The sequence below is a fragment of the Oncorhynchus clarkii genome, chromosome 12, assembly GCF_045791955.1.
Source record: "Oncorhynchus clarkii lewisi isolate Uvic-CL-2024 chromosome 12, UVic_Ocla_1.0, whole genome shotgun sequence".
NCBI classification, from domain to species: Eukaryota; Metazoa; Chordata; class Actinopteri; order Salmoniformes; family Salmonidae; genus Oncorhynchus; species Oncorhynchus clarkii.
Genome location: NC_092158.1, coordinates 79,775,994 through 79,799,449, shown reverse-complemented (window position 1 = coordinate 79,799,449; position 23,456 = coordinate 79,775,994). Strand labels below are relative to the sequence as shown.

Below are 23,456 nucleotides of genomic sequence, written 5' to 3'. Positions count from 1 at the left end.
TGAAAGACAGGCTTTGTTCAATTTACAATTACTTTCTGATAACCCTTCAGATTTCAATGAAGGAAAGCAAATAGCGGTGGATTTTTTCTTCAATAAATGTCCTAATCTTTGTAGCCCTTTACACTCGTACCTGTATATGGATTGAAAATGACAGATTTGGGCACTAATAAGTGCCTAAATTGGAATGCAGTTACTGTACAGTAACATGCTATACATGACATCAGAGCTCTGGCTCTGAACTTCACAGTGCTGTATGGGTTTTGACTGACAGCCTTTCTGAACTTGAGCAACACGCGTGCCAGAGGTCTCCTCAATCACTCCCAGTAATTGGGCAACTTTTACAAATATTTTGTTGTCTGAGTGAGGGAAATTATGTAAATGAAGATGAATCAATGTATTCTGAAAGACGAGATGTTGAGGAATATAAGAAATACAGCTTTGATGTCATACGAGCAACACAAACATCCATGAGACCAAATGTGAACTTCACATTTCCAAATCATAAAACTGTGTCAGTGTTTATGATCACTTTGTTTGATATATAGTTACCAGATGACATGGCATCATACCCTGATTTTTTTTAACAGAAAGAGACGATTTGTTTGTTGGGAAGAATATTTGCCGCAGTACACACACCTGAATGCACTCATGAATATTTTCTGTGCGCACCAAGATTACAATCCGTTTCTCTGAATTGTCTTGTGAAAGCCTAACACTGTTACTTTACAACTTAGCTAGTCATGTAGGCAATAGAACAAGCTTTCAAATCATGCCCACCTGACCCAGATTGCGATTTATAATGGACCGTTTTTGGATTGCGTAAACAACAACAGTAATTGTGTGATGGCAGGAATGCAGGGTTGTGTTCCAAACTAAACAACTACAAGTGTGCTTGCTCTAGTTCCTCAACAGCACAGCTAGGAGAGCTAAACTAAATCCTTCTGGTTGAAGACTCTTCTTTGACTCATAAAAGTGCATTGAAAATGCTTAGGAACTGTGCACACTTTGGAGAGGTGTGTGGCCACTTAGTCCTCTCGAACCTACTCACTCAGACCCTTGTAATTTTTGGGGGGTCTTATGTTACACCTGCCCCATATTCTCCAGGAATAGTCTTATCATGTTACAGAATGTATCCGGAGTAGTTTTAGATTTTGTTATCAAGAAATGCGTCAAAAAGTACAGTAAATGTAAAATGCACAGAAAATAAACAGTGTAATGTTTGGATTCAGTCTTGTGTCAGGTGAACTGTTGCATCCTCACCTTTGATCTAATAATTTTCCCATCATCTCCAAACTGTTCCCTTTCAAATGCAACCATGGTTATGGATATGCATTTCATATAATTTATATTGTACACACACAAGTATTTGAACCCACGTTTACCATGTTTATTATATTAAAGACACATTCATTCTCCTCTACTATATAAGTAGGACAGGGTGACATCCCGCCAACTTTGAGAAAAAACACTTTATATCAGTTGTCTCGAGATGGCTATGCATATTCATGAAATTAGGCTAGTAGCATAGTATCTCTCTCCATTGCATTCAGGCGTTAACAAATCTCATCGAATATTCAAAACGGGATTACAATAATGCTATGTATCCACCAATCCAAAGAAAGGATAGGCGGGAGCTAGACAGCCCGCAGTTCCACTTTGTGGACAACTGATGTACCACAACAATCATGGCGGCGCTGTTTGTCTGCCTTCGGATTCAGAAAACGGAGAGAGCCGAACCATCTTCGTTCCTAGGAAAATCTTGTATGTAAACAAGGTCAGTCATACTGCAGCATAGTCAACTTGTTCTCCAGTAGAATTACTCCTGTGTATAGAAGACACCAATCGGCTTACATTACAACATTGTGACAGGTATGTCTAACAAGTTTGTACGACTAAACTGCATGATTGTGTCAAATTTGCCATAAAATATAATAAATTAATATCGATTGCATGAAAGTCCATAGACGTCACATAACAGCATGGCATTGTTTAGTGTCGCAAAAATAACTTACTATCATGCATAGTGCAAAATTCGACATGTTGCAATGTCAACCAAGGATATATAGGATCAAGCTCTCTGGCAGTGCCGCAAAGTCACACGACCCTACTCATTACTTTGTGCGCAGACTGCGTGTGTCTAGACTGGTCTGTAACTGGGTCACTGTCACTCAAACAAAATATGTAATACACATAGGCCTACTCTGAATACCTGAACAATGTTTCCTGTTTTTGTTTTCATGATTTAATTTGCCTACTCACATTTTTGTTGCATTCCACTTCCTTCCATTGTATTTATTTGTATTATATTAAAGGTTGACATGAGTTTACCATTAATTTTATAACAAATGCCACCTGGTTTTGCGCTCCACAATGTGAGCTGATAAATATGCATTTAATTTATCAATATTATTATTTTGCGCCAGTCATTATTATTTGGTCTATATTGTGCTTGCCATCCTCTATCTGTTTGTGCTTGGCTGTATCAGGACCATAAACCCTGTTTGGAAGTCCTCCTACGTAATCTGCGAAGGGCTTCAGTGGCACACTGACCTAACTCACGTGCCACATTTACCCTGCTGCTGACAGCAGACTTACTGGCTTAGCCCACAAGGTGTGTGTTTGTGTGTCATGGAAAAACAAAGGCCAAACACATTACTGCTGGCAGATGAGACAGCAGCAAAGAGCATGCAGGGCCAGTCACGTTACAGAGGGCCAAGTAACCTCTGCTCTGACTCATCACTGATCCTAACCAAGTTACTGATCAGTTGATGCCCCAGGCTCTAAAAGTGGGTAGGATCCCGTGCTTACCTCACAATGATAATATGACTTGAATAACATCCACACAATAACTAGGTCAGAGTAACATTAAAGATACCAAAGGGGAGGTATTCTTCATGTTATGATAACCACAGAGGTGTTGCTGTTATGATTTGGTCCAGTACGATTAGCCATGTGTTGCCTGTCCTCCGCACTATGATTCATGATTTAAAGCAATCTTCTTAACAGGGGAGCTGCGTTACTCCTTTGGCCATGATGCCAATGTCTTTTAACTTGACTCGGGACAGAATATAGGGCAGTAGGGTGGAACAGCTGACACATTTCTAATGAAAGTAGGGCAGGGGTAGTTTTAGATTTCAAACCATTTGAGTCCCCTTAGAGTATTTAGGTGGTCCTGCTACCACTGAATCAGATCAGTGGTGTGTTTTTAGTTCAGCAGTAGCACCTGTATACCTGAAATCCTTACACGGGTAGTGTATATTCTGTCAAGTAGAGGTTCCCTGTCTGTCAAGGTACATTTATAATGCTATTTCATCTGTCTTTTTCTTTGTAGAGTTTCAGCACAGTTTCCAAGATGATGCAGTGTTTCCACTTTATAGTCGAGCCGGTCAAGAACATCACAGCCAAGCTTAAGGTACAGTAGGTCAAACTCCTGTCATGCATTACAAATCCTCCAAACAACAAAAACACCATTTACATGTTTTTTTGTTCAAATCTTTTTTGCTACGGTCAGAGATTTTATCGTAAAGGAAAGTCACCTTGAAACGGCTGTGGAGGGGTTGTCATGGTAGCGTCACCAGTCACATGCTTACTCAAGTAGATAGGTTTTAATTGTTCCTGTAGTTTGATTTAATTACCTATTGATTTATATTTAAAACAAATTAAATCAAAGCTGATGGGTCCTTTTCTGGGTTGACCTTATTACTTTCTAAACCACTAGTAAAACACTAATTTCTGTCCTAAATCTGTTTCCTCTTTTCCTAATATTTATATTTCATTGCTACATTCTATGTGTTCTATGGCTAAGTCTTGACACTATTTTTTTTTTGTCTGTCAGGAATCTCGCAAGAGGGCGAAGAATGAGAAGAGAGAGCCACTGGAAGAGAATCAGCTGTTTATAGTGGAGCTGGCTAGAGATCTCAATCGAGTGTGCCAGGTACACTGAAATATATACACACCTTTTGTAACATCCATTATGCAAGTATCCACTGTCAGGTCTAGTTTGGAGGATAAACAAGTCTCCTAAATCCCCCACTTGTCTATGCCCTCTCTGCAGAGGTCTGAGGTGCTGGAGAACATCTGGAAACTAGAGGACATCTGGCCCACTCCTCTTTGCAGGGCCTTCATCCTGGAGTGGGCATCTCTGCTGGAGAGCAAAGTATGGAGAGCAGGAGCCAATATACTGTAACAGCTATTAATATATACTGTATAGCTTGCAGGTGACTTTCTCCAAACACGTGTTGAATGAGTCTTCACCTGTTGTCAGCAGAAGAGGCCCATGCAGTCGGATGGCTGGCCAGAGGAGAGCGAGTGGAGGGAGCAGGACCTGTTCAGTGAGAATGAGATGGAGAACGCTAAGAGGACCATCATCAACTGGACCAAGAACCTGAGAGCCCAACCTGAGCAAAGTGTGTGGCCTGGGGAGGCTGTGGCTCAAGTTCTGGAGGACCTCCAGGCTGCATGGAGGAGTCGCCACATGCCCAACCTCCTGACAGCCATGGAACTGCTCATGTGGGTCTTACTGACACAGGGCCTGGACAAGGTGGGGGCCTCCTTAAATATCAATTGTCCCCCTTTAATTTATTTTAATGTATATTCATGTTAACAGCTCTGATATTTACCAAAGCCGCTTTTCTCCCTCTCCATCTTTGTGCTTGCAGGAAGCCATCCCTCAACAGTGGCTCATATGGAAGCAGAGGACTCAGAAGATAGGTGTTGCCCACTACATTCCTCACTCAGGTATGTGATGCCTTGGACAGGCATTGACAGAGCCAGGTGTGATGTTCACAGAACGTATTGTTAATTTGACAATTTTTTGTTACTAATCTTATGTATATTCCAGTATGGGACTGGATCTCTAATGCAGCAGTGGAGATTTCCCTTGACCTGGACACGGCCAACCCTGACCTGCTGATCTCCAACGACGAGAAGAAGATGCGCTGCGGCTTCGAGAGAAAGGATGTGCCAAACTACCACCAGCGATTCGATGGCTGGTGGTGCGCCACAGGGGTGGAGGGTTTCAACTCTGGCCGCCACTACTGGGAGGTGGAGGTGGGGGAGCGGGACTTTCGGCTGGGTGTGGCCAAGGAGTCAGCCCTGAGGAAGGGCTTCAAGTCCCTGAACACAGATACGGGCTACCTGACCCTGCGCCTAGAGAGGGGCACAGAGCTCAAGGCCCTGACTGTGCCCTTCACTGCCCTGCCGCCTGGTCTCATCCCCCGCAAGGTGGCCGTCTACCTGGACTACGAACAGGGCCAGCTGTCCTTCTACGACGTAGACAGCCGCTCCCACATCTACACCTACAATGAGAGCTTCAACGAGAAGCTGTTCCCTCTGTTCGGCACGACAGAGATCATTAAGGACCTGGTGATCAAGTCCCCTGGGAGCAAGGCCTATTGCCTCTGTCCCTCCCTGTGCCTGTGGGGCTGAACTTTCCCTCTTAACACCATCCCTCCACCCTATGGTTACCCTCTCACCACTCCTGTAGAGTAATCAGAACCTTCGTTACTGTAAAGAACTAGACCATCATGATATTGGATAGCTATGTGACCACTGATGCTGCTGCTTCTATGTGATTCTTTCTGCCTCTTCCTTACTCCAGTTATGCTATGCACTCACATGCTCTGTATTTTCGTACATTTGAAAGAATACCGTAGTATTATTGTAATCTATTGTGAAATATTAATCCTGCAATAACAATGCACTTTCCGTGATGAATAAATATACGAAACTCAAAGGTTCTACTTTTAGTGCTGTGTTTTATTGAAGTCCTTCAAATTTGATCATGTTATTGAAGAACACCGTGATCTGAAAAAAAAACCACAATAACAATTTCATACTGAACTGTACAATGTCATAAGGTAATCCTGTTATGAAGCTTAGAAGTTCTAGATTTATTTACTTACCAAGTGGGGGTGTTGATGAGAAGACGACCTCCTTCTCCTCCTCCTCCTCCTCCTCATAGACCACTATGACAGCACAAAAATACCAGGTATCATTTGAATTGAACTTAAAGCCAAATAAAAAACAGAGTCCCAGAATTGACATACAAATAGTTTCTGATTAATATTTATTTTCTTGCCATTCTCTCGACAATAGCATCATTTTCTCATATCTCAATTACTTACATGTCAAATGCTGTCCAGAAATGAAGAGGGGGCCCTGCCCAGAGCGAAGGTTGAAGATGACAGGTGGGATGAGCTCAAACCCACTGAAACTGACCATAGGTTGGCACATAGGGTGAAGTGTGGCAATGGGCACTGGCTTGCAGCATTCCCCAACTCTGTCCTGTACCTCCACCACATGCATCTCCTTACTGGCCTCTGCACTCAGACACATCTATACACAAGGGGAGCAGAGATTAGGGGTTGGGCTGTCATTGGACTATGTTTATTTTTGTGTCACGGACTAAGTCAAAGTGATCGCTGCTAATGGGGTGTGTGGAGATGGACTAAAGACTTGAACAGACTGACCGTTCGGATAAAGAACTGATGCTCCAACAAATCCTCCGCTATTTCAAACACTGCCTTTCTCTGGGTGTCATTCAGCTCACAGCCTAGTCAGAGGAGAGAGGAGACCCTGGGTTTACAATACATTGTTGTGCATCTAGGTCACCAATTTCAAACCATCTCAAAGTGGCATTAACCTCAGTTACATACCCCAGAGCACACAGACAGTGTCAGAAACAGAGGGTGAAAGGGAGAGATCCATGGAGATGAAGTGGAGTGGAGTTATCCTCTTAATATTCTGCAATCCTATGACTCTTCTCTCCCTGCTTTATTGATAAATAAATCAGGGTTTTTGATTGTGTCAGTGTTTTTGGTTTGGGTGTTGATAAAGTGGTCTATGGAGGTCACCAAATTCAATTAGAACTCAAACGTAAATTGTAACTCACCTCACTGAACAAGACAACAAAACAATTCTAGCATTAAAATCTGTCCTGGCCTGGGTCGTGCTAATCAGGTGCTAATCACAGCGCATTCGACTCTCATTGGCCAGGAAAACAAAGGCGTGTACCCATGGATGATGAATCCAATCAGAGTTGTGTGTGTTTAAAGTTTTTTGCACAAAACATAAACAGATCTGTTTCGGGCATTTGACATTAAATAAAAATCAATATTTAAAAGAAAACCGTAGATAAAATATGTTTATAGAGATTCACTGGTTAAAATATGGCTTCCTTTATTATGTGCCGACTGGCATGATGTCATCGATACGCGACGACGAGAGAATTAATTTTGTTGTCAAGTTGGACGTTTTTCTGGATAAGAGATTACTTCCATTAAAAAGGCGTTAAAAACCAATTTTGGGTTCGATAAGTTCCGATCCCAGAAGCAGGAGGACGTTGTTACAGCAGTTGTTAAAGGTGAGACCATAATAGACATGTTGAACTTACAATAACTTACCTATGAACGGCTCATTGGCTGTTACCTACTACTAGCTAGCATGATCAGTTATTGTCATTAAACATATCTGAGTAATGCCGTTGCCCAAATCGGACTGTCGATGGAATATTGTAAATTACTGCCCCTGTTGTGTGCAGGTGACCGGGATGTTTGTGTGTGCATTCCCACCGAGGCAGGGAAGTCCCTCTGCTACCAGCTTCCTGCAGTGTTGGCTAAAGGGTATTTATTACCTTACCTTACCTTGGTCATTCCTTACAGGCCTGCTCTCCCGGAGCCTCCTCTCCTACCTGGCTGTGGACGAGGCTCACTGTGTCTCCCAGTGGGGGCATGACTTCAGACCAGACTAACTCAAACTGGGCAGTCTGCGTGCCTGTCTGCCCGGGGTACCCTGCGTGGCGCTGACAGCCACGGCACCCCAGAAGGTGCAGGAGGACATAGCAAAGTCCCTGAGGCTGCGATCACCGCTGTCCTTTGCCACACCTGTGTTTCGCAGTAACCTGCATTATGAGGTGGTGTACAGGGAGCTACTGGAGGACCCCTACAAGCACCTGCATGCCTTCATCAGGGAGGCCCTGACCATGGGGGAATGCCCCAAAGGACAGGTTGGTGGACTAGATTCCCCTCTGACTCTCTCTTATATGCAGTATCTCTTCCTACTCTATCTAATGGATGGTGTAATCAGTTAGGACTGGGCGATGTGGCCTAAAAATCACAAGTCTATTTTTATTATGGGCGATTCACAATATATTTCTAGATTTAATGGTCAAATACACTGCATTTCAAACAGTCAGCAATAGCCCAATGAATTCAGGGCTTGTGATATTATACCTAGGGTTAATATAAGCCTTCCACAACCATAAAACCAACTAATAATGTCATTATTTTATCAAAATAGTTTAACCTGCTATTTTGCAATATTCACTGATCTGGCTGAAAATGCCCGTTTTGTAACAAACTGAACATAAATTTACCAGAATCAGTGTTCATTGATTCTCTGGTTTTAGTAGTGTCTCCTCTGCATGCAATTTGAGGAGTTGAAAGGTTAACTTCTCCTCTATTACAGTAAAATCATTGATTTGTGTAATCAGAGTAATGTATTTCGGTGTCCTTATGACCGTTTCTGTTGGAACAAACCTTAAATGCAAATAGAGAGTTGAAAACACTTATCAGGGAAGAAGTGATCTGTCGTGTGTGTGTGTGTGTGTGTGTGTGTGTGTGTGTGTGTGTGTGTGTGTGTGTGTGTGTGTGTGTGTGTGTGTGTGTGTGTGTGTGTGTGTGTGTGTGTGTGTGTGTGTGTGTGTGTGAAGGTGCATAGAAGGAGCAAAGGAGACAAGACCAAAAAGAGAAAAAGCAGACGTAAACGGTCATAAAATACAAAAAGTGATTGTTGCGATACAAGCATTTGGAAAATTGCGCTAAAACATAAATTCAAATGAATTCAATATATCATCCAGCCTTATAATCAGTGCATGGTACTTAGTTTGGGATATTTATCTGTATGTCTTTCTTCAGGGTTGTGGAATTGTGTACTGTCGGACCAGAGAAGGCTGTGAGATGGTGGCTTACCAACTGACTAAGCTGGGAGTCCTGGCCAAGCCTTACCATGCAGGTGAGACATTCCTCAAGGGCTTACAAACATTGTGGGGTAGGATAGTAAATGGTAAAGTTTAATAAAGACAAGAATCAAGCAGATTATTTTATTGATGGAGAGACGAGACATAACAAAGTGGGCGGCATAACTCTTGACCTTTAACTCCTGCTTGTGTAGGGTTGAAGGCAGGAGATCGCACAGAGGCTCAGACTGATTGGATGCAGGGTAAGGTGCTTGTCATTGTGGCCACCATCAGCTTTGGCATGGGGGAACCTTGCCAAGTTACTACCAGGAATCTGTGCATGCGAGGCGAGACGGGCTGCCCTTTTCCTGCAGGACGTACTACTCCCCCCAGTTACTACCAGGAATCTGGGCGTGCGGGGCGAGACGGGTTGCCCTCTTCCTGCAGGATGTACTACTCCCCCCAGTTACAACCAGGAATCTGGGCGTGCGGGGCGAGATGGGCTGCCCTCTTCCTGCAGGACATACTACTCCCCCCAGTTACTACCAGGAATCTGGGCGTGCGGGGCGAGATGGGCTGCCCACTTCCTGCAGGATGTACTACTCCCCCCAGTTACTACCAGGAATCTGGGCGTGCGGGGCGAGATGGGCTGCCCACTTCCTGCAGGACATACTACTCCCCCAAGGACAGGGAGCAGTTGAACTTCCTCATCCGCAATGAGGTGGCCCGCAAACAGGTTACGTGTAGACTACACTGTCAACCTGCCTCACAGGCTTGTTATTAGTATAGAAATATGATGGTGCTGTAAATGCATGGGGATTGCAATTGGTGTGTACAGTGTTCAAATATTTTTATGTTTGTTTATTTAACTTTGAGCGAATGATTGTGTGACTTCTCTGCAGGCAAAGCGTGGCTCCGAGAAAGATCAGGACAAGGCTTCCATCACAGACTTCGAGGCCATGGTGTCATTCTGTGAGCAAGAGGGGTGAGTGTTATATAACACAGGGGTTCCCAATCTTTTACACTCAGGCCCCCCCTTCCAGCATTAGGGAACATCTCTCGCTCGCGCGCCACGTCTATTTCTGTGGGCACAAGCACTGTTCATGACACACCCCTCTTGTTGGAGGAGAGAAGATTTTGCAGGTTTATAAGCTTACAATATTTCCTGCAAATCTACAAATGTTTTCATGGTGTGCAGAGAAACCTTTGCCGTTTTAAAGCAAATTTTCTTGCAATTCTATATGTTTTGTCATGTGATATTTGAGTGACTCACATTACAAAAAAATCAACAGGCTAGTTGATCTGGACATTTCTGACAAGTTATAAATGGCTCTCTATAAGGTCTGCAATGACTGAGAAACTGATGATGCACTACATAATTATGACATTGCAACTTGTGCATTCTATTATTTAAATGTTCAAGAGTGTGTGTGTGGGGGGCACAGCAGCAGCCCACAGTTTGGGAACTCACTACAATCATCTGCATTTTTGTTTTATTTCATGCAAGAGATATAAAAGCGTATTGCACTATTTTAGGCAGCCTAAGAAAATGCTTTTTCAGAAGGAAGAGATGCCATTTTTAACCTATGCAACAACGATACGGAAATGACAGCATTACTCTTGTTCTGTTTTTGTGTATAACTGTGAAGCATATTACAAGGCAGCAGAGGGCAGGCATGGTCCTCTGAATCGCCTGAGGAATGAGATAATGGCTTGTTTTTGCTGAACTAATGCTGTGTTCACGTGCTAGTCGGAACTAGGAAACAGACTTTTTCGACTTGCTAACTGGTTGTAGTTATCCACGTGCAGCGTTCAACCAGTTAGCAAGTCGGACATTTCTGAGTTTCCTAGTTTCATCTAGCACTTGAACAAGGCAATAAAGCAAAGGAAGTCCTTTACATAGAAGACATATGGCAACACTCACACGGTGTTTGGCAAGATGCCTCCATTTAAGTGAGTTGTTGATGGAAACTGCAGAGGGCTCTTTCTTAGAGTCTCTGAGCCAGTGGCAGAGGTTGAGTTGACACCCATACATCCTAGAACTGACAGACCTTCATCTCCCCAAGCAGTCGCCTGTGCTTCTATTGGGATCTTTTAGCTACATGTCCAGTTGTTTGTATTACTTGATGCCTTTGTGTGTGTGTGTGATTCCATGCTCCTGTGTTCCTTGTGTCCTTGTGTTGTGTGGATCAGTTGAAGCCGTCCTAGAGGTCTAGTCTTGTCCATCTCTCACGTCAAAGACTGCTTTGTTAGCCAGCAGAGCCCAGGGATGCCGCTTGGAATGTTGATACTCCTGAAAGCCTGGAAGCCGGGCCTGTTTTGCTGCTTCTCAGGGAGGCTCTGTGTGTGTTTTGTATGGAGGTGTGTTGTTCAAGGGCCGGGTTCCTTTATAGATGGGCTCCACACCCTCCCCATGGGTCCTCCTCATTCCTCCGGGGTTAATAGGCCCATAGAGTGCTTCTCCAGAATGTCTCTCCTGGTGATATAGTGGTGACAGAGGGTTTTCAGTTCACACCTCTCTGCATGGGTCCTCATTCTTCTGGGGTTTAGAGGTCCATAGAGTGCCTGTTTATAATGTCTCTCCTCATTATTGGGGGAAGTGGGGATTGTCTCAGGTTAGCTGACTATGTGGGCCCTTGGTTCTGGTTCTGTGACAGCAGCAGCACGTCAAACAGGTCATCAGCAGCATGAGCAGGAAGACCACTAGGAAAGAACACACCTTTTATAGTAGCTAGCCTACATATTTGAATTTTGTCCAGACAGGATGATTGATTTCACACTATCTAAAGTGTGAAATCAATGAAAGACCCAACATGGCTGGGTCTTTCAGCATGACAATGATCCCAAACACACCGCCCGGGCAACGAAGGAGTGGCTTCGTAAGAAGCATTTCAAGGTCCTGGAGTGGCCTAGCCAGTCTCCGGATCTCAACCCCATAGAAAAAGGGAGTTGAAAGTCTGTGTTGCCCAGCAACAGCCCCAAAACATCACTGCTCTAGAGGAGATCTGCATGGAGGAATGGGCCAAAATACCAGCAACAGTGTGTGAAAACCTTGTGAAGACTTACAGAAAACGTTTGACCTCTGTCATTGCCAACAAAGGGTATAGAACAAAGTATTGAGAAACTTTTGTTATTGACCAAATACTTATTTTCCACCATAATTTGCAAATAAATTCGTTAAAAATCCTACAATGTGATTTTCTGGATTTTTTTTCTCATTTTGTCTGTCATAGTTGAAGTGTACCTATGATGAAAATTACAGGCCTCTCTCATCTTTTTAAGTGGGAGAACTTGCACAATTGGTGGCTGACTAAATACTTTTTTGCCCCACTGTACATACATACGTGTGTGTGTGTGTGTGTGTGTGTGTGTGTGTGTGTGTGTGTGTGTGTGTGTGTGTGTGTGTGTGTGTGTGTGTGTGTGTGTGTGTGTGTGTGTGTGTGTGTGTGTGTGTGTGTGTGTGTGTGTGTGTGTGTGTGTGTGTGTGTGAGAGGTGTAGCTTACCGATAAAGAGGACGAGGACAGCGAAGGCCCCCATCTCCAGAGGGCTGGCGGTGGGGAGACCCTGCAGTTTGGCCCATAGCTTCTGTAGCAGGGTAAGCATCTCCTCCCTGGCATCCATCATGTCCCTCACACTGAGGGTGGGTGCAACTCTGTAGTATCTGGGTGCAGGTTGTGGGATGTGACCACTTTGCTGAAGCCACAAAAAAAGGGATAAAGTGGATGAAAGATGGATTATTGATTATTAATAATGGATAATTATTACAATATATTGTTAGAATTATTAGAATCTTGGCATTTGTTTCATTCCTTATTCTTCACCCATAATGGACTGTGAGTCTAGAAGTCAGAGATGCTGTATGTTACTGTCTAACTCTGTAGATGACCTGACACCAATGGAATGTTGACAGACCATTGTGTTCATCCTTGAATATATATAGGAGAGCTGCTAGTGCATGTTTTTCTGATGAGTAGGTAGGACAGAGTGAAATCAACTGATTCCAGCTCCTCCTATAAGAAAGAGGAGGATTGTGTCTGTTCCAGGCTTACTAGAGTAATTCTAGGGCTCTCCCAGCAGCATGGCTGTGGACTGACACACCACCGTTATCACAACTGTCATGAGACCGAGAGGAGGGTCCCTCTGGCTGACTGTATAAAGGGAGGACTTTTATCTATGTTATTTCAAGGGCAGACACTTGATATTTGCCTTGTTGTGTGTTAAAATATCTTCTAAGTTTCTGTCTATTCATTATGCACATATGAGTAGGACATATGTTGCTGTTGCTATGGGAAAGTATGTTCCCTATAAACTGTGAATAGCAGTTGGATCCTGCTCATATGAATTATCTCATGATCATCCCTTCACAGTTCTCCTCCTCATCACCCTCTCTTTATCTTCTTCTCTCTAGCTATGCACCTACACCACAGTGTTACTTCTCCTCTCCCAACCCTGATCACACTGTAGGCTACTTGATTACATTACATGTCAGTTCTTTTCATCACAGCACTAGATTGACTTGGATTAGGATAGAATTTAATGTATTGATTCTATTAAAGGGGAAGTCTTTAGAAAAATGGAATAGTGCTTCAATTCATTTGACAGTAAAATGTTTTATTGACTATAGGTGTGGCATGTAAAACAGATACCAGACTGTTGGCTCAGTCTCTTTGTCCTGCTGTCTGTGTCCCTTTTAAAGAGATTCTGTTCCTGTTGTGTTGCTGGACCAGACCGAGTCCATCGTGGTGGAATGTGTTCTGGCCAATGTATTCTGTATGAATTCCGCTGACAATAGTTTTTACTTTAGTGCTGTTTCCCACAGCTGCTCTGTCTCTCTCTCCCAGGTAGACTCACACCAGCTGGTGTGGTGATAGATCCCAGTCAGACTGGGCTTTCACCAGTCTCCGGTTTCATGGCTAGGCCGGGGGGTATGGGAGCAAGTCTTCCCACAGTAGTAAAGTCTAGCTAAATATTCAGCTGTTAGAAATATCATTATGATAATGACATACAGGAAGAGCGCTCCCCTTCTAGAGCTGTTCCAACTCTGTTCCACACTGTGTTCACATGTAAATAGCCTCCCTATTAATACACAGCTGGAATACACTGATGACAGCTAAATTACACTCTTCACATGCTTTTGGTTAGGCTATAAAGTATGCTAACACTGTTATTCTGGCCTGTATTTGCATGTATATAGGCTACATGTACACACTCACAACCAGCATACACTCACCTGAACTGTATGGGTAGTTTGCAGATATGCAACAGAGTAAATAAAGGTGCTAAACTGTGCTTGTCTAACGAAGAGAATCAGTTAGTGATGTAACACAAGAACCAACACCTACCTGAGTGAGTGTGGAGAGCGAGTTCCCTGTGTGTTGCTGGGTGAGTTGGAGCCAGCAGTGAGACAGAGGTGGTGACCTCGCCTCCTCGACCCAGCGGTCTTTTCAGGATTAGGGTTAGCAGAGATAAGTCCTCAAGTAGCGATTAGCATCGAAGCCAAGAGATGACCAAAACCCCATCCGCTGCACTGCTGTCCTCTGTACAGTCTGTTCTGGGTTTCAGAAAGGAAGCAAATCGGGCTCGATTTGAGCTTTCTCCAGCTGTCATTGGTTTGCTTTCCACCGTCTCTCGCTCCACTCTTACTCTCTCCTTTTATTCTTACTTCTCTCCCAGTTTGTAGTAGCTGTTGTCATCTCTTGGTGCCAGTGGAAAAGGCAGCGGTTGTGCAATAGCAACACTGTTTATCTCCACTTACAAAGGACTCCTGCTGTGTTTTTGTGCTCTCTGCCTGTTGCATTAATATAGGCTAGTTCATCATCTCCTCCTTCTGCTGTGGGTCGTTGTCTTCTTCCTTCACTCCTCCTCTGGAAAGACTATGTTGCTTCATGAGCTCTGTCTCTCTCTCTCTGTCTCTCTCTCACTCTCTCTCGCTCTCTCTCTGTCTCTCTCTCGCTCCCTGTCTCTCTCTCGTTCTCTCTCTCTCTCACTCTCTCTCTCCCCTCCTCCCTTGGTGAGACTGCCTCTTTCCCCCCTCTTTGAAAGCTGTGGAGACTGGGTTTCCATCCGAGGCAGTCTTACTTTGTGTGTTATGGAGGTGTCTTGACTAGTATTCCTCCAAGAGACACTAGCCTGTATGAATGTGTGTACGACAGAGTGGATCTCTGTGTGTGTGTGTGTGTATACATTACATAATATTGTGTATTGAGTGAAAGAGCAAGCTGTTATACAAAGAAGCGGAACAGCCATACTCTAAAGAGTGAATAGACATTCAGATGTTGAAATCTATTTAAAAGTCATTTAGAACAGTAACATCCTCACCAACCACCACCCATGGCCAATCTCACTCACCTACAAGTCTCCTAAAAGTAGATGATTTTGTTTTGCTATTCAGACTAGACTCTAGGGAAGCAGTTATTTTATAGAACCTCGTCTCTGTTTCACGTTATACACTCAGGAGTCTTTCCACACCCACAACCCCTTTTTCTCCTCATCAATCGAGTTTGTCAGGATAGAAGGGAGTGGTGTGTCTGAGTGATCAGAAACCGCATCCAGTTCACAGACGTATCGTTAAACGGGTGTTCTTTTACTGGAGAATACACTTCACACTCCTGCAGAGTCACTGCATTTGATTTCCATAACTGTTTAACCATACCCATTTTGATTTGAATGAAACTTTCCATACATATTTGCCCATGGTAGAAGTGGTCAGAAAGTGTCTTTTTTTTGGGACCTGAATGCCAAAACATTCTAGCTCAGAGTTACCCATTGCTCAAAGTGGACCCGTTTTGCGTCCCCCACAATTTCATGAGTCATCCATGTCTTCATCACTGGAAAAGATAAACAGTTGAGTTTTAAATCATTTAAAAGCTTACAAAAAGGGTTGTCAATGTATTTGATCATTTCTTCGGTTGAGACACAACATGCTCTTGGATACAGGATGGGTGTCATTTCAATCATAGAAATATAATTCATAGAATGTGCCTATCCCTTCAGACCCCTGCAATTAAGCTGATACACCTTTGACATTTTAAATGTATTTAAAATGTTTACTTCCAATTCATACCATAAAGATGGCTGCTGGTCCACCATTGAATGTCAACTTAAATGGGAATGTCTATTCTATGCTCTATATTTCTTTGATTTCAATAGGTTTCCTATGGAAGGTTGACAGTGTTATTTAAACAAACTGATATTCCCATTCAAGTCAACATTCTCTGATGTGTGGACCTCCAACCATTTTAAAAGTTGACATTTTTATTTTAGTCCCATTTTAGTAAATGTATCAGCCCAAACATGACAACCACCCTGCATTCAAGAATATGCTGTGTCTCAACCGATGGCAGGCACAACACACAAAAACCTCAGATGAGGAAAAATAGGGTCTACGCTACAACATACAGGAAAATTAGTTTTTGCTGTTGAGTTTACACATTTTTAGATGATTGACATCAAAGGTAAGAAACATTTTGGGAACAAATAATCATATAGTTTGACAACCCTTTTTGTAAGCTTTTAAATTATTTAAAACTCAACTGTTTATCTTTTCCAGTGATTTTAAGACATTGATTATTTCTCATGTTATGGTGGGGTATGCTAAATAAGTCAACTTGAGCACCTATATCGCTTAAATGTTTTGGCATTCAGGTTTCAAAAAGCAGTGGTCTAAAGTACTTAAGTAAAAATACTTTAAAGTACTACTTAAGTAGTTTTTTTTCTTTTACTTCACTACATTCCTAAAGAAAATTATGTACTTTTTAATCTTTACATTTTCCCTGACACCCAAAAGTAGTCCTTACATTTTGACCGCTTAGCAGGACAGGTCAGGAAAATTGTCCAATTCCCACACTAATCAAGAGACCATCCCTGGTCATCCCTACTGCCTCTTATCTGGTGGACTCACGAAACACAAATGCTTAGTTTGTAAATGATTTCTGAGTGTTGGAGCATGTCCCTGGCTATCCGTAAATATTTAAAAAAATATATATAAAAAAAAATATCATAATTGTGCCATCTGGTTTGCTCAATATAAGGAATTTTAAATTATTTTGATTACTTAAGTATATTTTAGCAATTGCATTTCCTTTTGATACTTAGGTATATTTAAAACCAAATACTTTTACTCAAGTAGTATTTTACAGGGTGACTTTTACTTGAGTCATTTTCTATTAAGGTATCTTTACTTTTACTCAAGTATGACAATTGGGTACTTTTTCCACCACTGCCAAAAAGTCACTTTCTGACCCCTTCTATCATGGGCAAATATGTATGGTAAGTTTTGTTCAAATCAAAAGGGGTGTGGTCAAACAGGCATTCAAATCAAATGGAACGACCCCTCTCAAGTGTGATTAACATCTAGTGATAGCGAGTAGTGTCAAAGCCTTATTTGGCCAGTTGAGTGTGACCTTGTTTGATCACACGTCATGCACACACACACACATCGATCATAGACAGTAATGGGGAATCTGTTACACAATGGTAGCTATTGATCAATGATGATCCTCTTTTGTCATTTCTCCATGACACAATTATTTTATAATTCCTCCTATTCAGCAGCATTAGCTACTTTTCTAAAGTCATGTACACTTTTCTGTATTGTGAGTCTTAATGAGGAATGCACAATATCTTGGCTCTGAGCATTTTGAGACGCTGTGGGCTCTACTGAGCTAATCTGTAAATGCTAGGCCTCCTAGGGGTTTGACCTCTAGCATGTCTGTGCAATATGTTTGTCTCTCTCACACCTGTATTTCTGGGCTCTCTCAGCTGCCGCCCTGCCACCATCTCCAAGTTCTTTGGGGACCAGAAGCCAGACTGTGCGGGGGCCTGTGACTACTGTCGTGACCCCAAGGCTGTGCGGGCCCAGCTGGAGAAGGGGGCTACTTTGTGCACCAAGACTGGAGCAGCTCGGAGCACACAGCCCAGGGGCCCGTTTGGGTTTGACCGTGACCTCTACGCCAGGGGGAGGAAGGGCTACGGCTTTGAGAGGTCAGAAATGCAACGGTCTAGTAGCCTGGAGGCCAGTCTAACTCTGTTGGTTAAAGTAGAAACAGACTGGCATCCAGGCTAACATTTGTTGTAGTTTTGTAGTCTTTCCTTCTGACTTGCTATTCATGTTTTGGTTGCACTATTTGGTTGGGTTAGAATTATTTTCAAATGTATTGTTGACTTTAAAATGTGTTTTCTAGCTGTCACTCATAGACAGTACAGTAGGAATGCTGAGATCTGTGGTGATGTCATCTCCTCAGGCATGATGAGGAGGGCTGGGAGAGTGGAGGTGATGATGATGATGGCTCCGAGCATCGGAGGAAAGAGTTTGGAGATCTCTTCAAGAAACAAATGAACCTGCGCAAGATGAAACCTCGCATTCATGTACATGCTGTACATGGACAGCCCTGCTGTCATACTGTTATACGCAACATCTGACTCATAAGTGTTCCATTGCTTCAGTAAACAAACCTTCATACACTGTAGCAGCTTCCTCTCTCGCCACATCTGTGTTCCAGCTGCCAGCCAGTCAGCCAGGCAAGGAGGCTATGGGGCTAGGGGCCACTGTAAGGCACCATGTGGTAAATCTCTCCCATATGTGGAGTCAAATCAGCACAACAGGGCTATTCAAATCCATACTATTAATCCTGACAAACAAAAGACGTGTTGAGTTGAGCCATTATTTTGAGACTGTTGGTTTGAGATGCTGCCAGCAACCGCATGGGGCTTGGAACACTGAAGCACTAGAAACTAGGTGAGAGAGGCAGCGGTCTAGTGCTGGAGTGAGGAATTTGAGGGGCCCTCTGTAGGTTCTCTGCTCTAACTGACAATAGAAGTGTAAGGGGGGTGTCTTATTTCCCTTTGTTTACTTCTCTCTCTTTCCTCTGTAGGTGTCTGAGGGACACAAAGGTTAATTTATCCCCCCAGGTGGGTTCTCTACTGTTGTAATATCAGTGTAGACAAGCAAAGTGACTGGCTAATAATACTGTTGTGTGACTGAATGGGTTTGGATGTTGTGTTCAACTGTCTGCAGATGATAACTGCCCACTCAGGGAGGCCAGCAGCCAGAAAATCCCCAGGCTCACTGTCAAGGTACAGCTCTAGTATGGAAACGTCTCACACATGCGCATGCTCACATGCCTGCTCACCTACGTGCAAAGCAATATGCACATTTGCATGTTTTTGATGTTTAATGCACATGTCCTTGTGTATTCAGTGTCTCCACCATCATGAGCTCGTTAGAAACGATTTATTCATCCATAATTAAATTCTGCTTTAAATCGTTCACCCAACAAGATGCTGGCTTATCCCGGGTCCCACTCTCAATTTGTGATCTAATGCACAGAGCACTGAACATCTATGTTTGCAGATCGAGGGAACAGAAAGGGGATTGTACTACCACTGTGGTTCATACATGTATTACAAGAATAGCCATTTTCAAGGAAAAAACTTAGCCCCATTTATATTTTTTTAGCGGTGTCTGACTGATTGTATGTCATGATTTTAAAAAGTTTAAATAAATGTATGTATAGTGTTGATTTTATTCTGGAGCTGCTACTGACCAGTTCTCCCTTGTAAAGACATGCTTTAAATCTCAATGACACTTTCCTTTTAAATAGAGGATGAAATCAAATGAATACTTCTTCACTTGCCTTTAAAAAAAAATAGTTTTGAGGAGAGTGTGTGCATCAATTCTAGGTCCGGGAGCACTGTGTGGCCCTGTTACAGGAGGCTCTGAATAACCACCAGGTGGCAGCAGCACACACACACACACACACAGGTACCAGTCACTACTAACCACATGCACCTAAAATACCAAGTCACTGATGCCACTGGGACAGCTGAACTGACACTTGGATTTCTTTCTTTGCCTTTTTCCCTCCCGCACCTCACCCAGCTCTGACACACTCTCCTTGGCAGGGGATATTGAACATGAGGTCTTCAAGATCACCAAGTCTTCCAACCTGTATAAAGCAACTGTCCTGAAGAGAGTAAGTAGCTCCTGACTACTGTCTGGTTTATTGTACAACACTAAAGTCACTTTATGAATCGAGTCCTATGGAAGCTATTTTTTTAAAAGTTATTCTTTCACTCATCTAACTTCTCTTGTTCCTGAAGGTATCAGAGATGAAGAAGGGAGGGGCTGCCTTTGCAGGAGGAGGACAAGGAGAAGGGACCAGCGGCTCTGAGGAATCCACAGAGATAAAGACTGAATCCAAAGACGAAGCAGCCTCCTCCTCTTCCTCCTTGACTGAGGAGCAGCAGGGCTTCATGCCTGCCTCACAGATCTACTCAGTAAGGCCCAACACCACAGCACACAGAGGACTCTGCTTTTACTTTGCCTTAGAAAATACTGTAGTGCTCCTTTATAAGCAGCAGTAATGACTAAATATGTATCTACTGGCTAATGCATTGAGACTGCCTCAGCCCATTTAGTAACAGGATGTGTCAGTGTTATTGTGAGTCAGCCTCATACTGGGTTCTATTAGTAACTAAGCATCCTTCCTTCTGTGTCTCCTTCTCTCCACCAGCTAAAGCGGAAGAGAATAGGAGCAGGTCTGAGGGGCTCCTCCAACCCCTTCCAGACTGCCAGTGAGCTGCTGAGGGCCTCTAACTGTGTGGGCTCCACTACAGGTCCAGGGGCAAACAGGGGGACAGGGAGCGGGGGCCCTGACTGCCTGGCTGGGTCCGGAGAGTCAGCCGGTGAGGAGGAGAGGGGGAAGAGGAAGGAGACAAAGACTGGAGATACTGCACCAACCATCAGCTCCTCCATCAGAGCTAAAGCCAGTGCAGTCTCTGCCTTCCTGAACAGTCCCACCAAGACAGGAGGCAAGGCCCTGAGCAAGAAGCAGAAGCTAGCGGAGGCTGCTAAGAACTCCCGCAACATTACCCAGTACTTTGGGAAGAAACCGATTGAAAAGAGTCAAGAGGTGGGGATAAGAACCAATGATGTGTCAGGCCTTTTCAATACCACCCCAGTCACTCCCCTGCTACTGTCTCCATGGATACCATCCCTATGGACACTAGTCCCATGGAAATCATCCCCACGAAACCATCCCCATTGAAACTATCCCTATGGACACCATCCCCACAGAAATCAACAACTTGGATAATGATGAGGAGGAGGTTAAAGAGGAAGCTAAACTGGACTCTATCACAGTGTAAGATGTCCCTCGGAAGTTGTAGATGGTCTTTGACTGGTTTATTCTGTTTTGCGTCTCTCTCTCTCTAAACTCCTTTGTCTTATTCACAGGCAAAATGCACATGAAAACAAGGCTAAATCATTGCTAAAACAAAGGGTATGGAGATCAATATTATATTGCCACAACAGTCTTATTGTGTCATCCATGTTTTTTAACAGTAATGTAATGATGACATCATTGTTAACATCTACCACATGTTCTCTGTGTGTGTGTGTGTGTCAGCTATGTGAGGACAGTGAAGAGAGGGAGGCCCTCCCCCCAGCCAAATGTAGCTGCCCCCTACAGGACAGCAGGAAGAAGGTGACCTTTAACCCAAACATCCATGAGACTGTACTGGAGCCAGGTAGCCCAAGCAAAGCCCCCAAGCCTGTGTCTCTGAAGGAGGTGGCTGACATCGTGGTGCGCTGTCTAGACCCTTTCTATACGCAGGGCAAGTTGGCCATTAAGTTGAGGGAGACAGGGAAGGGGCATAAGCTGTGATTAAGATATTTAGTTCTTCATTTATCACTTTTTCAAATTGTAGTATTCCAAATGTGAAATCTTCCTTGTTGTAGGAGCTATTCAAGTCATTTGCCTGCTACTTGTCTCATCTACTAGCAGAGGGGAGGAGCAGGGGAAGAGGTCAAGGTGAGGAAGACAAACATTGTGTGTGCGCACTAGCGCAAGTTGCCTTTTCTAATAATGAACTATATTTGTGTCCACAGTGAAAAAGCAGGCCAGGAATCTGATATAGAAGTTCTTCAGCGGTGTGAAGCGCTGTGAGAGTGAAGCAGACTGGAAGCACCTGAAGGGACCACACAGCACTGAGACCTCTGAACACAGAGGGATGGGAGGAGGCAGGACTATGAACAGAAAGGTGGAGGAGGATAACAACCTGGGGGTCTGATTCCTTCATCCACTCTCTCTCTCTCCAACTGATTCCCTCCCTCACATCTCTCCCAGGCCAAGATACTGAGCCGTTACAGAGATGATATGCTGCTATGCTGTGTTAACTCCAGGCTCGTGCTGTCGTGGCTTGGAGAGCTGCTGTAATGGCGGCTATTAAACATGTACTGTATACAGCATGTCTGCTGATGCTGCTATGCTGTGTCAACTCCAGGCTCATGCTGTCGTGGCGTGAGGAGCCGCTGTAATGGCGGCTATTAAGCATGTACTGTATACAGCATGTCTGCTGATGCTGCTATGCTGTGTCAACTCCAGGCTCATGCTGTCGTGGCGTGGAGAGCCGCTGTAATGGCGGCTATTAAACATGTACTGTATACAGCATGTCTGCTGATGCTGCTATGGAACAAGTAGTCATCCCTGCTCAACGCCGAACAGAGGTGGCTCTTTGTTTGATGTTAGCGCCATGTGACTAGGACATGGATGCTATGGCTATACCAGGCCAAACCCTGCTGCTACCTGGTCTGTCATTCTGCCTGACTAAAGAGGACAGCCAGCTGGATGTGTAACAACCACACTCTATCCTTGATTGATTTAGGAGCTGTAATTTCATGTCTTTTTTTGTTGTTAGTTTGTTATTAGTTGTTTTCATGAGATTCTCAATGAGAACTTTTGTTTATCCTGAGGAATCCCCCAAAATATTAATTTGATTTTTTCTCTTGCCCATATGGTACAGAGTTATCTTGTCTAAAAAGATCAGAGCTGGCCACGTCTGCCTGTGCAGGTTGGTGACTGGGTGGGTGACTTTTCAAACAGTCAGTCATTTCAAACATGATGGAATCCAAAGAGCACTTGATGCACCAATGGGGAAAACTCCCAGCCATCACAGAAATGTATCCAAAAAACCCAGCCTTCACACACTATTGCTCCATGTGAGACCTGCTTACAATAAAATCTCTAACACTGAATGTCTAGTGGCTGGTACTAAATGGCTCATGGGCTGTATACAATTAGATTAAGTGGAAAGACTGTTTTATGGAGCAGCATCTTCCCTGTATAGGGAAGGGGGTTGGGGATCGTTGCAGAATGGATCTGGAGAGATATCGGTGCAAAGCACGAGTGAGTGGGGGCTTGTAACAACATCTGGAGGCCTACGTAAATCACAATGGCGGGAGGAATTATGAGTGGCATTTGCCAATGTCACACATTTGTTCAGTGAACGTACACGTCTCAATATTGTACAATTATTTCCTACGTTATTCTCTATTTTTATTGTAGGCCGAACGTGCTGGGGGACTTGGTTACAGTGTTCAGTTTGTGCGTACATTTGTCGGCCTTGAGATATTAATTTAGTGTCAGGTGCGGTAAATTTCTGTCACATTCGAATGGTTCATTGCAGAATGTTGGGGGCAGGTGCGCCCGCGGCTTTCCT

General features: G+C 43.7%; 2 protein-coding genes and 1 pseudogene across 3 annotated transcripts; 2 read left to right on the top strand and 1 right to left on the bottom strand.

The window, feature by feature from the left end:
- Positions 1-1,716: 1,716 nt before the first annotated feature.
- On the top strand, positions 1,717-5,739 carry LOC139421428 (butyrophilin subfamily 1 member A1-like). Of its 2 annotated transcripts, none has more exons than XM_071172320.1 (7): positions 1,717-1,869; positions 3,332-3,412; positions 3,836-3,934; positions 4,055-4,156; positions 4,268-4,540; positions 4,659-4,737; positions 4,841-5,739. In XM_071172320.1, exons 2-7 carry the CDS (start codon positions 3,353-3,355, stop codon positions 5,425-5,427), a joined length of 1,200 nt encoding a protein of 399 aa, XP_071028421.1. In that variant the 5' UTR covers positions 1,717-1,869; positions 3,332-3,352; the 3' UTR covers positions 5,428-5,739. The 2 variants fall into 2 exon arrangements, with proteins under 2 accessions (XP_071028421.1, XP_071028420.1); XM_071172319.1 differs by having other exon boundaries at positions 1,730-1,869; positions 4,265-4,540.
- Positions 5,740-5,785: 46 nt separating this feature from the next.
- Positions 5,786-6,928, bottom strand: LOC139422560 (nucleoplasmin-like). The gene is made up of 6 exons (XM_071173708.1): positions 6,893-6,928; positions 6,657-6,772; positions 6,471-6,553; positions 6,126-6,336; positions 5,904-5,966; positions 5,786-5,805 (listed from the first exon to the last, which is right to left on the bottom strand). The coding sequence occupies exons 2-6, from the start codon at positions 6,706-6,708 to the stop codon at positions 5,786-5,788; spliced, it is 429 nt and encodes a 142-aa protein (XP_071029809.1). The 5' UTR covers positions 6,709-6,772; positions 6,893-6,928.
- A 729-nt stretch (positions 6,929-7,657) lies between these two features.
- On the top strand, positions 7,658-23,330 carry LOC139422558 (ATP-dependent DNA helicase Q5-like; annotated as a pseudogene).
- The last annotated feature ends 126 nt before the right edge of the window (positions 23,331-23,456 follow it).

Bases quoted from the DNA above. Each gene is read 5' to 3' on its own strand.
- LOC139422560 (XM_071173708.1), bottom strand. From the start codon at position 6,708: ATGGATCTCTCCCTTTCACCCTCTGTTTCTGACACTGTCTGTGTGCTC. The intron at 5,967-6,125 runs GTAAGTAATTGA...GTGCTGTCATAG, and splicing joins TTCTGGACAGCATTTGACAT to TGGTCTATGAGGAGGAGGAG. The intron at 5,806-5,903 runs GTAAGTAAATAA...TTTTTTTTTCAG, and splicing joins CTCATCAACACCCCCACTTG to ATCACGGTGTTCTTCAATAA.
- LOC139421428 (XM_071172319.1), top strand. From the start codon at position 3,353: ATGATGCAGTGTTTCCACTTTATAGTCGAGCCGGTCAAGAACATCACA. The intron at 4,157-4,264 runs GTATGGAGAGCA...ACCTGTTGTCAG, and splicing joins CATCTCTGCTGGAGAGCAAA to CAGAAGAGGCCCATGCAGTC. The intron at 4,541-4,658 runs GTGGGGGCCTCC...TTGTGCTTGCAG, and splicing joins TGACACAGGGCCTGGACAAG to GAAGCCATCCCTCAACAGTG.